This window comes from Cyanistes caeruleus, chromosome 1 (genome assembly GCF_971803275.1).
Source record: "Cyanistes caeruleus chromosome 1, bCyaCae1.hap1.1, whole genome shotgun sequence".
Taxonomy (NCBI): Eukaryota; Metazoa; Chordata; class Aves; order Passeriformes; family Paridae; genus Cyanistes; species Cyanistes caeruleus.
The window spans coordinates 92,304,064-92,322,659 of NC_141701.1; the positions used below are offsets into that span (position 1 = coordinate 92,304,064).

The 18,596-nt window shown below is 41.7% G+C and overlaps 1 protein-coding gene across 1 annotated transcript in view; it reads right to left on the reverse strand.

Annotated features, from left to right (window-relative positions):
* The window catches only part of MBOAT1 (membrane bound glycerophospholipid O-acyltransferase 1), a 56,433-nt gene extending 38,249 nt beyond the window's left edge, over nucleotides 1-18,184 (reverse strand). Inside the window, exon 1 of the mRNA XM_086842202.1 lies at nucleotides 18,028-18,184. Within this exon, the coding sequence (XP_086698328.1) occupies nucleotides 18,028-18,117 (90 nt within the window). The 5' untranslated portion in view covers nucleotides 18,118-18,184. The remainder of the gene's footprint in view (nucleotides 1-18,027) is intronic.
* Between the last annotated feature and the right edge of the window lie 412 nt (nucleotides 18,185-18,596).

Here is an 18,596-nt window from a genome sequence, read left to right on the forward strand (position 1 = left end):
AGGAAATATCCTGCATTCTGTTTTGACCACAAAAATACTTTGTTTTTCCTCTGCTACATTTTTCCTCCCTTAGGCTTGCCGAAAATCTGATCTCACTTTCCAAAAATCTAGGAGGATATAACAAATTGACCACGCAGTTCTCTCCAAACTCCAAATGACAATTAAGTCCATTACCCAAACCAGATCGTCCTCTGTAAGCAAAATTCCTGTTAATGCTGTAACTCTGACAATCACTACAAGCAGTCAAACTGCTAACTTGCCCCTTGTTGGATGACAAGGTGCTGGTGTGTCCTCAAGAGCACAGAATCTTTGGATAAAAACCAGGCATGTTGCACATTCACACACATTCACAGACAGAGGTACAAGTGTGTTGGAGCACAGCCACACTGTCAGAATATTCCCAGCCAGTATCCAGGTCCATGTCCACTTCACCATGTAGCAGATGATGCAGTCAGGTTATAGATATGACAGAAGATACCTCTACTTTTATTCCAGGCCTTGGACTTACCAGCCAAGTGAGAGAATAAAAGGTTAAAACTGCATTTCATTTGCTGAAAGGAAATATAAGAATAGAGGACTCTCATGGTGGCTCAGTATAAATATGAAGTTGCAGCTCATGGTCAAGATATTCTGCATTTGTTGTCATGTGCTGATGAGCTTCTGAGCTTTAGGAGACTGCTACAAGGCTGTTATCTGGTAAATCAGAATTTCTCCTCTATTCGCAGACCTAGCACAGATGACCAAACAGCTGCTTTTAGTATTTGGAAAAGCATAAAGAACCTTGCTAACAGAAACTACTGACAGCAATAGCAACTCCTCAAGTCAAACCCCTCTCTGTGGAGTACAACAGCGCTTGGGTAGTATTTTGGAGAGGGGATGCCATAATAAAGCATTCCACTCTGCCAGAGATCAGCCCCATCTTCCAGGACGATGCCTTTCTTGCAAAGAATAAAGCAAGAGCTACAGAAATTCAGTAAATTGTTTTTCATGTTTAAAAGTTTATTTTGCATATATAACCAAAGACACCTGGCAAAAAGCATGTTTAAGTTCACTTTGCTGGAGACATTTCTACTTTGATGTTGGAAAAGAGACCTGCTGTTATTACAGCGTTTCATAACATCTAAAATGTGATATTTAGAAGGGGCGTGCTAAGAATGAGAGATGGAATAGTCTTTAATCAGATCTCAAAGATATCTGATACTTGCTGAAATTTCTCAAAATATTTTGATCTTCCAGACTATTTTTATGAACTATAAGGACAAATATTCTCTGCAGAGATCACTTAGCTCTACACAGGGAGAGGACAAGCACCTCCAAAAAGGAGGGCAATATCATCGAGACCATGTCAAGTTTCCCACTGCTAGAATTCTGACTTGGGCTTCCATGAAGGAAAAGGATTTGTGTAACACCATCTATGCAGTTCCCCTTAATGCCCACAGCAGGATTGCTTTGCACAGAACTCAGTGCACTGACAGCCAGCATGAACAGGCATTTGTAAAGGGGGCAGAACTGACTTTCCCTTGCAGGATGCTGTATTTTCTGTTCATAGCCAGCCACTGAGGGCTGCAATCAGCATGAATCAGAGAGGAGGCAAATTAATTTACATTGGGGAAATACTGGCTCCACTGCTGACATGTCACATCTCCAGTGCTATACAGAAACTATTTCTCTGGCTTTGTGTTGCAGGAGTCCTATGGAAGATTTTGGGGAGTACAGAAGCAAAGGCTTGAAAATAGAATTTCTCTCATGGGAGAGATAGAGAGAGAAAAGCATAAATACATGACTAATTTAAGATTATTGTCTTCTTCAGAAGCAGCACTAAGTTGTCAAAGCCTTGGTGGTTTTTGTCCAGCTGCATGCAGAAAATGGAGTTGGTGAAGTAGAATATACAAAACTGACAATACTTTGGCTTGTTGTGCTGTTTTCCTGGGTAAATTCTGTTTCCCTACTTACAGGGTCAAATATCCTTCCATGATTTAGACTGTAAACTTGAAACAGATGTTCTTTCTGGATTACCTCTATGAAACCACTTGCAGAATAATCACAGCAGGGCACAAAATATAGTTATAGATTAAACCCTGAGTCATCAAAAATTGTAAATTAAAAACATTTAAGTCAAAAGTAAGCTTGAGAAGTCAAATCTACATCATAATGCTAAGTCACACTCCCATACACTTACCTTTGATAAATTTAATATGTAGACCTGATCCAAAAACAGCTTTAGTTCACTGTCAACAGCTCTCACATTGAGCTGTAATAACTCTGCATGTTGAACAGATGTTTAAGTGATGATCATTTATGTGCAGCAATGTTCTGCCACTACCTGTACCTCATTAATTACTGCTCTCACAGCAAGTGATGCCAAATGATGAAATCTGCTTGTATCTAAGATAGTCAGCACTGATTCCTGCCTGTAAAAGGAACAGCAGCAAAATCAAACAATTTGGAGCCTTTAGTCATTCTGGTGGTTCTTTTAAACCAGAATGCCTTTAGGTTATTAGAATATGATGTGTTTCTTCAGACTGCTCAGCAGCGAGGAAGCACACTAATTACAGAACCTTTAACTCCAAAAAATACTTTAAAAGCATAATTTGACATACCTCTGTGCAGGTGGAGTATTGCACAGTATTGCATGTCAGACGTGACTAAAAGCAGAACTACGGCCAGCAGGTCAGAGTATGGTATTTTAATTAAAAAAAAGGAAAAGAGGAGTGAAGAGTTGCTATCCAAACAAGAAGTTTGACACACCAAAAAAAAAAAAAATCCCAAAAAAATTAACAAGAAAAAAAACCCAATACCAGAACTACCAGCTTTGCTTCCTCACAAAAGAGTCACTTGGATCAAGTACTTCTGGTAGGAAGGATGGCATCTTGTACCATCTGCTCTCCTTGGTTATGCACAGATTCATACTGATGAAGAAGAAACAGACTGACCTTATCACCACATTACTCCATCATTCCAGCCATTCTGTCAGGTATGCTCAGAAGGCCCCATTTAAGCATATGTAAAGTTAGGAGAGAGATTCTTAAGTGAAAATTAACAGAAAGAGGGAGACAACAACTCCAGGAGAGTAAAATACAACAAAGCAGACACTTGAGTCTGTGCAAAGACTTCTCTGAAAGTCCATAGAACTCTAAGTTCCCAGGGTGGGAAAACCACAACATTGTTTCCTCTCTCTCTTTCTAAGCCACCTGCAGAGTTCAGGCACCCATCTGGAGCTTGGATCCTTGGTTTCCATAATCATTAAATACACCCCATCCCCACCTTTTCCTCATAAAGGAATTCTTGGATAACAGATACTGACCCCAGCCAGTCTTTTCAGACATGATGGGTGCCCCAAACCCCAAACAGTTATTTCCACACCACATCTCAAGAGCACTGCTGAGTTCCCACCTCACAACAGTGTCCCTTCATCCACCACAGACAATGGATGGACACCACAGCACCAAAAAGGAAGCAGGACCAAGTCAGGTCTCATTAGACATGATCCAGCTCGAGTTCACCAGCCTCAAGCACTAACTGATCCTGAGATTACGGTCCAGTTTCTACATCTGCGCTCTTGAGTAAATAACTTCAAAGTAGCAGCATGAAGAATAGCATCAACACAGACCTGATTTTTCTCCCCCCATATCTAAAGGTTTAGCTTTTAAAAACTTAGGACACAACACAGTAAGTAAAGCACCTTTTCACTTTGTCTGCATAACTGATAAATACACAGCTGATCTATTCAAAACACAAAGAAGGAATACAGACAAATGTTTGTCTACCCAACCACTCTGCTAGAAGGTCTTTCCGTGACTTCAGTGTAAATGATATTCTCCAAATCCCAATGGGGGTTGCCTGAACACAGGAATGGCAGGATACTTATGGCAGTGTTTGTGAAGTCCCAGTTCAGAAACACGCTTAACTTTCAGGCTGGATGAAAGCCTTGAGCCTGCACATATTCATCAATTTAAAAATAAAACAATACGCTTAAAGTGCAATCTGTCACTAGAATGGGAACTGGCACATCTAAAATAACTTGCCCCATTCTTGCTGCTGCAATGTCTGTGTGATTCTGTTTTCAGTTCCTTTTCTATAGAAAAATGTCAGTGGTCTTTAAAATTACAAACCAATGCAAACAGAGCAGTTTTGTTCTCATTATCCCAGTGATATCCCAGTAAGTGCACACAACAGAAAGAAACAAATATCAGTAAGGGGAAAAAAGTGCCAGCTTGACAGGTTATTCTAAGCCAAAGGAAAGTTGTTTTTTTCCCCTCTGTAGAAACTGTCAGCACTGTGCTAAATTTAAGCACATTATCCTTGGAATTAGTGGCTTGATCAAAGACTAAACTTTTCAGACATCGCAATGGTATTATGTAACACTTCATTAGGCCCTTAAACACAGAAAATCTGGAACATCCTTTATTTAAATGCTCAGTCATGTTCATAGTAACTTAAAGGCACTGTAAAAATTAGCATACTAGGACGTGCTTAAAAAGTTTAGGCATGGACTTCGCTAGAGAAAAGGATAGATTTAATCTGACCTAACACTCATCTCAATACCAGAGCTACTCCATCTAATTTTCTTTTCATTTCAGTGTGGAAAAAAAGGCAATTCTAGGTTTCAATTCATCAAATCCTGAAGCATAATTCTAAAACAGGCACTTCTACTATAAAAGTACTCTAGAAAATTAGATTTAGATGCAGAAATGCAGACTTATAAAAAGTATTTATACTACACACACTAACTTTACCAGAAGCAAAAAGAAATCCCTGGATTGTGAAACTGGACTTCATTTAGCTGTAAGAAACAAAGTTTTCAAAAATGGCCCATAGATTGTCATCCTTTAGTTTTTGAGTCAACACTTAAAGACACCATAAAAAGGTATTGTATTCCAGAAACTGGTATTCTACACTAATATCAAGTGCCTGAAACAGAACTGGGATAAAACAAAACAAAATGCAAACCTAAAACCAAACAAACAAACAAACGAAAGAAAAGGTACCAGTCAGGAGAAAAGCAAGCTAGCATATCTACTGCTAGATACGGGTGGAAGAGTTTTAGGGTAACAATGCTCCCACACAATGGGTGTAGTCAAACACACTCAGTTTCCTGCTTCCCCAGGCAGGTGCTACAAACCTGACTTCCTCCTGTCCTCTTCCTTGCCTAAGCAGTTTTCTGTCTCTGAAATACACAGGAACAGCACTTGCAGATGGCGTGAAGAACAAAGCAAATGCTTTTAGACAAGCATAAAAACAACACTGGGGTACATCAACATGGAAAGGTGAAGATCTGTGTTGCCATCTTATGCTCCAACCTAGCAAAATAGAGGGAGACCACACACTCTCCAACAATGCAGTCAACAGAATTTGGTGAAAGAGGTACAGAAAGTATTCTCAGCTACCTTTCACAGGCAGAAATAGACGCACAAAACTTTTGTGAAGCCGGCAGTAAGAGCCAGGGAATATGCACAGTGAATCTACATAATTATTTTTTTTTCTTTAGAATTCATTTTCAGTCAGCTCAACCAGATGCACAATAGAGAGGTTTTTCACATGGGGAAAAAAAGAAGCATGACACAAGGGCAGGAAATATATGTACAACCACACTTTTTGGCAGTAAACCTTAGTGAGAACCATTTAACTGGGAAAATCAGTTTATATTTAGACAATTATATTTGCAAACATAAGAGATAGTAAAACTCACATTTTTTGTTTCCAAAAAACAATGAAAACTTTATAATTTCCAGCAGCTTGCTGAGTCACACAGTTCCCCCAAGGCACTTGATTCTGCTGGCCAGCAGATTTTCTAGATAGTTATTTTCTTCATTTTTAGCCTGTTTTCAAAGAGCTGTGTATGTGCTGCTTTTTTTCCCCCCCAGTTCAAGCACAATTATCTTCATTTAATTCCTTTGCTATTACAGTGACCATGCAGAATCAGCAAACCTCTGTTAACTGCCAGCTCCAGATACTCACTTTCACAACCACAAAATACTGGTCCTTCCTATTGTTCTACGGCTTAAAAGTAAAATTATTGCTCTGTGATTTTCAATATATGACATGTTTATCTAACCTTCATTTATGTGGGATGCAGATTTATTTTGAATCCCTTCAGAACCGTGGTAGGAAGAGGAGACACCAAGAAAACGTGTACAGCGAAAATATCCTGTTGTGGCTTTTTTTCTCCTTCCTTATTTCTGCTCAGAATTTGCAGCATACTTGCTTCATGAGCATTTTGGATCGTGAACCATGCAAAAAGACAAGAACATAACCCCAGCTGTTGAGTTATGCCTGTTACAAGCACCTTACATCTACAGCAAATATCTCTGAAAGCTGAACTTTGGAGCATGCCTAATTTTAGGCACTCAGCTTCAGACACTATTAAAAACAAGTAACTTGGAGATGACAAGCGCTCAGGACTTGGCACAAGTGAAACATCTCAACCACCACTAAACTAACATATTTGGAAATCATCAGTACCTTTCAAAAAAGTCATGCTCTGAAGGAATTTGAGGGGTTGCCTGCTCAAATTAAACAAACAAATAACAAAAACCAAAAAAGCCCACATTTCCTAGTTTTCAAACTTAGCAACCAAATCAAAACAAAAACTAACAGGAAAACACACAGCATGAACAAGCGTCAGTTGGTGGATAAAAAAATGAAGAAAAAAAAAGATATATTTGGCTTTTTCTATAAATTTATTTTATTTGCACTATACTATATTTGATGAAAAAATATTTAATTTCCTTGCCTTTTTAAAGAGCCTTCTTTACATATCCCCCCACCAGAGCTCTGTAGTTCTATTTGCATGCAGTACAGCAGAACTTTGGCTTATAACACTGATATTTTCCAAAGATAACTGCAATATGAGGAGGAAAGAACTCACTCACATTTGCTTAATCATGGTATTTTTGTATTCTTGCCATATTTATGAGTCAGCAATAGCAGAAACTGAACTTGCTTTTCTTAGGCAATAGGAATAAGTTTCACTTTTTCCTCTTAAAAAGTTAGGAAAAAAAGAGAAGAATGTTCTTACTTTTTAAAATTATTACAGTGATGCTCCTACTGTGCAGTGACAGGCAACTTATTATCCAAGAAATGAAGTACAACAACAAAATTCCAAAAACTCCAAGTGAACTCTTCTCCAAACACCCTAAGAATTTGAACAAACCCAGGCAAAAGAAATTCAACAATCCTTTAAGTTGCACAAACAATTATAATTTCCCTTTCAAGCAAACACTTTACACATAAAGCCTAAAAAAAAAGCATGCTTTGAAAAAACTAGGACATTGAGCAATCTGTCCAGCTGGCTTACAAAATGTATTTCCACCTCTCTATCACAAGGTTTTATACCACTAACATCTGGATATCTCAGAGGCACTTTGAGAAAGCATTTCAGGTGGGATTTCTAGCAAACTTTGCTATCTCAAATTGCACATGGTGCTTTTCCCAGTGTCACTGTAGCACCAAGGTGCAGATTCAGTTTTGGGGAGCGTTTCAGTTTCTCTGGTGCTGGGAGGCACCCGAACAATGAGTGGCATGGAGTTTATACGGGACAAGGGAGAGGAGACTCGGTTGCTGGAGGTGACCAGCCACCTGGGTCCCCAAAGACCACCTGAAGCTTTTCCAGGGCACAGGCCACTAGTTCTACCTGTCAGCAAATAAATGAGGCCACCGTCTCTTAGACAGAAATTCTCCAAGCGATTGCAATAACATGATCCTAGACACAGACAACTGGCCCACTTGCCATTTAAGGTCTTCTAAAACTGGACAGGTACATCATCCTTATTAGTGACTATGCTCAAAAACTGAAGTGCCACGGGAAAAGCAAAGAGAGAAGGCAGATACAGAATCTATTTTCTCCTGATAATCATTTAAACCCTACTCTATCTAGGCAAAAAAAAAAAAAAAACAAAACCAAAAAAAAAAAAAAAAAAGCCAGGAAGCCTAACTGAGACACCTAGGCAACTGAGGTAATGGTGCACATTAAAATGTATGAACTGATAAACTGATAGATAACAGACTACAGATCAGGATGTCAGAACCCTATCAAAGGATGAAGGCAGACTTCACCAGACACCTGCTGGCATAGTCTATTCAAAGAATATATGCAGATCACAAAACAACCAAATACAGAATTAAAGATATGCAGCATGAACTGAACAGAGGGGAAGTGCTCAGCATATGGACGAAAATCCATCAGCAGTTAAAAATCAGAATAGAAAAGTAAGAGGACAACCCAACAGGGGAATACATTGCACATCATGTAAGGAGCCAGTTACTTTTTATATAAACTAATGAACAGAAGGACAGCTGCAGCTGGGGCTGCCTGAAAGTGGGATGTCAGAGAAGTGACCTTTCCTAGGCATTGGCTGATCCTTCCTGCAGAGATCTGGTGCTTCCTGCTATATCATCACCACGTCAAGAAACTCAAGTAATAAATCCAGCATGGAGTCAAGGTCTGGGAGGGGATGATGACTTTAGCAGAGCCACTCACCCATAATGGAAGTAGCCATGCTTTGGACTGTCAGCAGTGATTTGGGATCCTAAAGGCATCAGCAACACCAGAGGCAGGGCTGACAGAAACCAGCACCTGCAGAGGGAATCCTGAAAGGAGCCAGAAAAAGAAGAGGTACTTCCAAAAGCTTTTTCTTTTAAGCTACACTTACCCTAGAAACTCACGTCTTTCATACAAAAATCCAAGTCCATTTTGTCTCTGGCCAAGTTCTTGGCCTCAGCAGCCTCCTGTTGACAGGGTTTCGCAGCCAGGTCTGCACTACATGAAAAACACCTCAGTTTTAACCACTGTTGAATCTACAGCCTGTCACATGTTTCTCTGAACATGAAGAAACATTGCTAGAAAGAAGGGAATAAGTCCCTTCTTCACTTGACCAGAAAGGTTGTGAACTCCCCGTCCCTGGAGGTGCTCAAGGCAACCTGGGGCTTTGAGTGACATGCCCTAGTGGAAGGTTTCCTGGCATAAGGGTTGAAGCTAAATGATCTTTCAACATATTCTATTAATGTAAGGCCAAGATCGATTTCTTTCATGCTGCTCACATACACTTTCTCCATGATCCCTCTTAAAAGTCACATTTCTAAAGAAAACATCTCAGTTCCTTCACTTTGCTTTAGCAGGTTTAAGAAAACAAATTACCCTGTATTTTTTTCTCTTTTATCTAGTTCAAATTCTCATTCTGGTTCATGGCAAAGAATGGCTACAGTCATCTTTTTATTGACAAAACCAACCATAGTGGAACAGAAATATAGTTATGTCACTCTGCCCTGGCCATTCTTTGTTCTAATCCTCATTTTATTTACTGATTAGAATCACCAGAACACCTCTGAAAGTTTCTTTCTCCAAACTGCTGAGCCCATTTTCCTCTCTAGGATGTTTGGTTTGCAAATTGGGAAATAACACCCTATCAGAGAAGTGGCAATAAAGGTAAATTAAAATTAAAATTCTATTCTCTGAACAAAAAAACAAACAAGTGTTTTCTCTCTCAAGAATCTATCATATTTCACAGTGTCTCACAGCAATATGCCTACACTTTCAACATACTCGTACAAAGTAGGGAAACCCACCCGTACTCTGAGTGCAGTGTTATTGTTGCTGTGGCAACTACAGACCACAATTTTTTGCCTCCAGAGAATTAGCATGAGCACAAACATCCACATCAAGGCATGTGTGTCCTAACAGTGTCTACAACTCACGGTGGATGCCAAATGCTGCCATCAAAAACTGAATTTAATTTTTTAAAAAATGAACTTTAACTTCTCAGTCACTGTCTCCATTTGTCTACACTTTGTTTTCACCTTCAATACAGCATAGTTGGCAAAATATCCTGAGAAACCTTGACACATAAGAAGTGTAAATGTCAAACTACTTAAACTCCACATGTGAGTAAACAGAGTAATTATAAAACTTTCTCTAAAACAGATTAATTATTGATCTATCAGCTAGAATTTGCTGATATTTATATATTTATACTTAATGTAAACCATTGGAGTCAGGGATTTGAACCTGCCCTCTGTATGTGCACATGAGATAAACAGTCAATACTGCACTCTCTTTAACACTACCTCACACTGGTAACAGAAAACCCCTACTTTCACCAGTTTATAATGTCATTTAAGCCAGATGTAAGAATTTAAAATTAAAACTTTTCTACTCAGTGGTCCTTTAAAGAGTTTTACTTAAAACCAATACATGAACATGAAAACAAGAGCAGGAGTTATTCAAGAAAAGTTGAAAGCAGGGGGTCCTCAACTGTTTTAGGTTTTGCCTTGTCATTTTGCCTTCTCCATTCCTGCCCTGTTTGCATACCAGGGCCAAATTGCACTTGAACAAGAAACCACAAATGAAGAAACAGTTCAAGTCCAATTAGAGCTTTGCCACAAGACCAGGGCCTGTGGAAGCAGCAAACACTCACCCAGCTCATGAAAGTCAGCATTTGAAATCTGCTTCTTGGCCTGAAATTGTTATTTAATTTTTCTAGTCTTCTGCACCTAATCCAAAGAAATTATTTGAATGAGTATTTTCTTGCCCCCCTTTTCCATCCCAGATGTCCCCAGCCTGACACACTCACTGAACTTGAAGGTCACAGAATATAATCTCTCCCTGATCAAAAACCTTAAACTTGCTATTCCATAGGGTTGCCAGGTCTTTGTCTGGGATTTAGCAGCCAGATACACACACTCAGGTCTATTTGCTTTTTGCTGAGGTCATATAGGTAGGCAGCTCACATGCTTTGAGACAGCTTCCCATCCACTACACTGCAGGCTGTGACATGAGGGCACAGGCAAAACTCCCATTATCCAGCCAGTCTGTTACCAGGTAAACACCAGGTAAATGTTGAGAGTGCTCAGATCTCACAAGGACAAAGCAGCCATAAATGAAGAATTGTTCTGATGTTTAGTATTTGTTTTGCCTCAGACCAGATAGCATGGCAACATTCATGCTACAGACTGATAGATGAATTTACTTAAAAGTTTTCAGAACAATGAGTACCATTTCCTGTTGAAGAAAAGAGTACAAATTATTCCTGGCTGGAAAAGCTGTCTAGTTAATACTTTGGATTTTGGTTTTAAAAATTGCCTTCTTTTTGGTTACTTTACTAACACTTAGAGGGATGATTGAGAACAAATTCTTTGGAAATTTGTAAATGTTTCAACATATTTTATTCAAAAGTACGTTTACAAGAGGTTTTCTCCTCACATTATTAAGATTTATGCTTTTTTTTAAAGCCTGGAATTTTCTTATCATGAGGGAAGTCTGAAACACAAGGGAAAAAATAATTCCACTCAACTCCATTAAGGATGCAACATACTGTAAGTAGACCCTATCCAAAAAATTTCTAAAAAAAAACATTTATGTCAGAACATGTGCTTTTGTTTTTGCGCCTGTGCTTACCTGTGATTTTGCAAAAGCAGTTTAAAATGCTTTAACCAAGGGAAAAACAACCCTGGTGAAAATAAACATTTCTAATCAAGGTCATAGGAAGGGAGACTGATGCAATCTTGCTCTGGGAAAGGACCACCCAAAGGGTTGCTCTTCGCTGTTTTTCTCTATGGCCGCTCTCCCTGTTGGCAGAGGCGGGCCTGGCTGACCTGGCTGAGCCCTGTGCAGAACGGGCTGGATTCCACCTATTCAGAAGTGACCAAACCAGCCTGACCAGTGCCGTGCTCTGAAGAAACCGGCAGATGAAGGTCAGAGAATTCCACTATGTCCATCTTGGAAAATGCTGAGGTGGAGCAAAAATGGATCTGAAGAGCAAAGCACCTGTGGGCGAGATGTCTCATTCCTGCGGCTCATTGTCTGGAGGGTCTCAGTTAGAGGAGCCAAACTCAAGTGCTGTGTGTCCCTCAACAGCCAAAGCTCTGCAGGTCCCTGGGGAGCACCCTTGGGCTTCACATTCTCAGAGAGGAACCCTGTGTAGATGCTCCAGGGCCGCTTTGTGTCTGAAGCGTGCCAAGTGGGACAGTCAAGGGATTCCTTCCCAAAGCACGCTCCTGGTCCAAACTACATATTAACATAAACACTCTCACCACTATTAGTAAACTAACTGTAGAAATTTTTGCATCAGGCTGCCCTTTTAAGAGCAGGCCTGAGTTTCTGGAAGATCTCCTTAATGGCCCTCAGTAGATTATCCAAGCATCCAGGAGATGAGATTTGGTACCCTCCAGGTTATCTATAACTACCAAGTCACCTAGAGAGGGATTTTTCTTTCACTCCAAAATAAAATGTGGCCACATTGACACGTTTTAAAAATCATGTTAGTGGTTACTTGATTTTGGCCAAGTACAAAAGGTTGGATTCCTGCAGTAATGCCAAGCCCAGCACTGCAGCCTCCCCTGCCCAGGGACTAGCAGCACCACTCTGCAGTTTGGCAAGCCTGCCTCCAGCGCTGCCCGCCCTTGCGAACTGTAACAGGAGCCAAGGAGCAGCCAGAGTATTAAATACTGTGCCAGGCTGGCAAACGCACAGCAAATCCCTCAGCATCAGGGGCTCCCCCGAAAACACAGAGCCAGCTCTGTGCTCAGTGCCTAGACCCCTAGGCTGGAGCCCAAGAGCCTTCATCACTACTTTAGATTTTCTCAGAATAGCTGCAGAGCACCATTAAATCAGTGCTGGCGTGATTAACGTGCAGAGAAGGTTTCAGGGAACTTTATGCAGCCCTTCATTGTTTATTTTTCCAGATCTTGTTTAACACAGATGAGAAGGAAAGTGCTTAAAAGGGGGAAAATTGTAAGCAGCTGATTCCAGTTGCACTTTTGTCCCTTGCCAAATTAAAAACTTAATAGGACAGGCTTTGTTTTCAAGGCATGAGGGATGTGGAAATATTTACACTCGTAGTATCAAGGCTTCAGCCATAAGGTTCAAGACTACAGTGCCAAACACAGTGAGAACACATTGGAAAAGGCAGCACACATTTCCAAATCAGAGGAGAACATGTATTTATTGCAATTGTTAGTCATAGCTTACCTGAACAGAAAAAAATGCTTTGGAGACAGCCTTAATCTTTGGAGCAAAGTAGCATACCTCTGTCCCAGGACTTTTGCAGGATACAGACAGAATCCTGGACCTTGCACAAGGGACTGGACAAGTTAGAGACTGGATTTACTGTAAATGCACCATGAACTGCCCCATTCACCTGTCTAACTGGAGACCCAAAAGAGGGTCAGAAAGATTCTTCCTCTGTTCTATACATCATGCCTTGTCCTTCATGACATTATAATAAAAAGCTAATGGTTTATTCTAAGGAAAACAGTTTTACAAAATCTAGGTACTCAAAAGTCAGAAAGTATCAAAATTAAAGTTGGTTTTGGCAATTTAAGTAATATTTCTCAATAAATGTGTTAAATTCAAATTTCATTTCTTCTATTTGCTTCTCAAATAACTAAAATTTACATGGCTTTATTTTTGTGTAGTTGAATGTGTTAAGCAGCAAGGCATTTAATGTAACAAATACTGCTGCAATTCAAAATGGAAATGTAGAATTTTCAATTGCAAATTATGGCATTAGGAAACTGAAACGTAGCATTGTTCATACCAACCATGACAGTTGTTGCCAGTGCTTCAGAGCAGCTTTTTTCAGTTAAAAACCTGATACTAACCCCACTTAAATCTTTAATGAACTTCCATCTTCAGTTATCTCGCTTTGGTCTGTAACAAATTACATTTCTTTCCTGAGCATTACATTTTCTAATGTCTCTATTGACAACCATTAAAGGATCCTCAAAGTTCAAAGACTAAAGTCTGTTAAGTTCCTAGAAAGATAATTTTTTATTTTACTTTACACTGCCCAAAAAGTGGATAAGAAAAAAAATCAGAAAGCAGAGAAGTAAAACTGAAATCACGCAGGAAAGAAAAAAAAAAAAAAAAAATTTAAGGGAAAAAAGTTAGCAAAACCATCCCTGATTTTGGGATCAGAATACATGTTGATTTTGTAAAAGTTATATAAGATACATGTGCTTTTTTCTTCTTTCTCCTTTTTAAACCAGTTCACCATCATGCTTTGTGCAGAGAGGAATGGTAGACAGATATCTTTGATATTCCAATTATCCCAAGATTCAGAGGCATGTCCTGGAATCCCTCCACAGTTAGGTTTTTATTAAAACTGCTGCCAAAATATAAATATGCAGATGACCTACAATGAAAGAATTAAAATGAAAAATGTTTCATTCCCACCAGCAGAAAAAGCCAAAATTAAGTTCAAGTGAACTTTTTTTTTTCCTCCTTGGGGAAACATGGCAGGCCTCATCAATGAAACCACTGAAATTAAAAGCCCTCTGTATCAAAAATAATTAAAAGCTCTCATATAAACATGAGAAGATGCTCATACAGTTTTGTGAGGGAAAATCCTCTGAACTTATTTCCCTCAAAGTTAACAACCTTGGTGCTGTCTGACAACAGGTCAGGCTAATAAGGCCTGTAAATATGTAAGGGGTGTTGTACAGCAGTTGACCATTTGCACTAGGGTTGCTACTTCTAAAGCAATAGGTAACCTGGCATATCAAGAGTACTACAAAGTAACCTTGAGAAGTGAAACTTTTTAATCCTACGTTTTAACCCTCTGAGCATGAATTGCTTCTAGAACCTAGAGTTTAGGAAGGCATGGTAAAACTACGTATAGATAAACAATGCCATTAAATTTGCCTTAAAAATAGCTTGAAATAGTGTATTTATTTCTTCACAGTATTTTTACATGCACACACTTTGTTTACATAAATTACACTATTAAATATTTAATGTTTGTCTTCCCATATCTCACGGATTTTTGGTAGAGGACTATGTCCTGAAATTGGTGATTTTTGGGCATATATAACAAGAAAGTGTATAATTTGCCAAAAGTCACTATATAAGCAAGCTGGAGGGATGACATTCCTGCATCAATGATTTTGGTAATACATGATATGGAAACAAAAAAAACACCCCAAAATTCTTTTGCAAATCCTGCTGAAGGTATTGTCATTGACCTAGACAGATATTTTTAGAACACAAGTCAGCTAAACTTCAAAGTCTGCTTTCCTGAGATATGAAAATTAAGTGAACTCAGAGTCTTTTCATCCTCTTTCAAGATCATTAATCTTGTTACCACATATAGCACTTCTTAAAAAATAATATTTCAGTGCTAAATTCAAAGATCAATCATCCATTGAAGAGACATGTGAACACATGCTGACACATCAGGATTGTTTTAGCATCTAAAGCACAAAACACAACTATGTCCTCACGCAGTGCACTGTCTCCTAAACAAAACGTGAGTGGTCTGCCAGGTACACAGTGCAGATAGGAACTCCATCCTCTGTCATTCTGGGCTGATTTAAAGTTGTAATTTTTTACTTAAGAAAACCAGCAGTGTGAAAAACGACATTTTCATAATCATCCATGCTTCCCACAGTGAGTGATACAACAGCTGCTTCCAAGATGACAAAACATTTTCCATGTACCATTACCACAGTTTTTCTGCCCCAGCGATGAAAAGGTAACAATTACAACCTTCATTACTCAGACCTTGAGCTCAACTTTTTTTCTGGTCTTTTCCATAGACTGAAATCTCTCTCACAGCACAGTTCTCATGTAAAACCATCTCTATAAAAGAAGGGACAAGTCTCCTGTTCTTTTAACACAGATATATATGGCTTTCACATACCAAAGTGACCTGGAGGGTCTAAACTCCACCTTTGCCTCTTGCTCTCCAGGCATTTCCTGGCATTTTTGAATGTTCAGGGCCAGCCACGGGGAATTGCCAGCTGCATGGAGCAGAGGGAGATTGGGGCTGTCACCATCCAACAGGCTGAGCACAATGATGTGGACACAGAGTGGCAAACCAGAGATGTCTCCCCTGCTGTGCCTGGGCACCAAGCAGAAGGCACAGAGAGTCTGTCAGCGCTGCAATAAGGGGCTCATGTAAAACCAGTCCTTGCTCCACATGGGATTCAGATCTGGAAAAATTGTCTTTCATATACAGAGCTCCATTCTGTGCAGAGGAGCTAGTTGCTGAACCTGCTTCAGGAAAACACTCTCTCATTTTAATGAGAAAGGTAAGCAACCCACCTGGCAGAAGAGCCGTGTGAAAAAGTTTTGATTCTGCTTCTGAGGGCCTTAGCACTGCAGGTCAGAGTCGAGACTCATGTGATTTGAGGGAACAGTGGTGGCACAGTGCTTCCATGCACACCCACAATCTGGGTACACCTTATTCCAGGACAGCAGAAATCCCTGGTGCTTGGCATGATGCAGCATACTGCAGTGGGGCAAGAGGAGTGGGGGAAAATTTTTTAAAGTATTGATGGTTTAATCTCAGAGGGAAAATTAAATAGGGGGGTTTTCAGGTGAGGAAAGCTCTACTTCACTGCAGCTATGCTGCAGTTCTGTGATGAACCCCATCAAGGGGGGGTTCCTCCTGGCCCATCGCTTCCCTGTGCCACTGGAGCCAGCAGGGTGATGGGGAGGGACAGCAGCTACACCTGCACACACACTCACACAGCCCAGCCACAGTGCTGAGCCCAGAGCACATGGCCCTGCTCACTGCTGTGGGCTTGAGACACAAATCACCAGACACAGAAGTGCCCACCACCAGCACCCATGAGACCAGAGCCCAGGGACAAACACAGCACGTTAAGTCTCAACTCTGACCTGCAGTGCTAAGGCCCACAGATGCAATGAAGCATCCTCAGGCCCAGAAGAGCAGGAGAAGAATCTTCTCCACAGACAACACCATCTTTGTATCACCTCAGCTGAATGGAAGGGCAAGATTCTGAAAGCTTAGAAAGAAAAACTGCAGTCTGTCAAGACTTCATTGTTTGGGAACTGAGTCAGCCTAACGCTGTACATACACTGTGGCACCACAAACAAGCTGGAACAGTAAATGTTTGCTATTCCTGGTTTCTTTGATGTTCCTGTATTCATCAATCATGGTATGGAATACCTCAAAAAAGAAGATATCACTATTCACATGCCTTCTAAACTAATAGCTCACAGATAATTATAGGCCTTTATTGTTTGACTGTGTTAGTGTTGAGCAACATATCTCTCTCACTTCTTGCATCAAAACCTGTTTTCTGTCAAGAAAGGGGGAAACTGGCATGGTTAGATGAAGGAGTTTAATCTACAAAATGACATCTTTCTTACTCAGCTTTAAAAACAAACAGTAGTAAAAGATGACACATAGCACCACTCACTCTGCAAACAGAACAAAGCAAATAAATCTCAATCTTCTGTTGATTTTTCACCAAGCACACCTCTGCTACCCTGGTTTCTTAGAGTACAGCTCAACTTCCTAGTAGCTGGGTGAAGTGCTGACCAGCACCTTTTTTCTGGTCAGCACAAACTTCCAGACTTTACTTCCTTGTCGCTGAAAGAATGCAGGAAGGCAGCAGGTGCAATGCAGGCTTGAGAGTCAATAAAAGGCAGGGGGTGGGGGAGAGCAACGTTTTTCTGCCAGTTAGGGATAAAGTTAACTAGGACACTATAAACAATTAGAAAACACCACCACAGCCAAAAATCTATGATGCTATAGAGGATTTAATGAAAACTTGCCCTCCCAGAAGACCACTTGTGTGTGTGTCTGTGTGTTCTGCCTATCTCCATATATGCACTTCGCAATTCCATCAGGCACTTGGACTAGGCTGGAAGTGACTTCTGAGCTTCCCTTCTACAGTCCTGTAGCCACGAAAGCAGCGCCAGAACCTAAGGATTCCCTATAGGGCATCCCGCATCTCCCCACGCGGTACCCGGAGCTGGGCCAGCACCCGAGCTCCTGAAGCGTTCCAAACTGTGCCGCAATCAGCCCAGCACCGTGACTGACAGCATCCAGCAGCATCCAGCAGCGACTTCTTGCGAGAGCAGGAAAAGCGCCAGGCGTTGCCGGGAAAAACGAAACGCTTTTCCCGGTGACAGCAGCCCGACCCCCGCCCAAACCCGCTCCCACCGCGGGCTCTCCGCGCTGCTCCCGAGGCCTCGGGCAGACCCGTCCGTGCCGCCCAGGGATCCGCGCTGCGGATGCCGCCCGGGCCCGCCGCTCCCGGCGCGGCTCGCAGCCTCACCTGGTCCAGCGGGATGCCCAGCAGCGCGCTCAGCGGGTGCAGCAGGGTGGAGCCGGTGGTGCGGTGCGGGGCTCCGGGTGGCTCGGCCATGCCGCATCCCCCCCTCCCGCCGCCGCACGGCCCCGGTGCCACCTGCGCGCACCGCCCGCCGCCGCCGCCGCCGCGCCCGCTCCGCGCCGCGCCCGCCCCGGGGCCCTCCGTGGGGCGGGGCCGCCGCCGACGGCCGGGGCGGGGCGGGACGGGCTCCGGGGGCGGGAGCGGGGAGCCCTCGCCATCCCCGGGGCCGCGGCTGCCGCGGGCCCCGCGGGCTCGGCTCGGCCGGGCGCGCACGGACAGCGCAGCGGAGCCTGCCGGCCCCGGGCTCCTGCCAAAAGCACACGCTTGTCCGGCACCCGCAGAAACAAGGTGCCCGCTGGCAGCTGCCCCGAGCAGGGGAGGGCTGGGGGGTCACAGCCAAAACAGCCCCAAGAAGTATTTAATAACTTACGTATTTATTTATACAGAGACCCTTCACAGGGGGAAAAAGGAGTAGTGAGCTTTAAGTGATGTGTTTATCTCGCAGCTTAAAA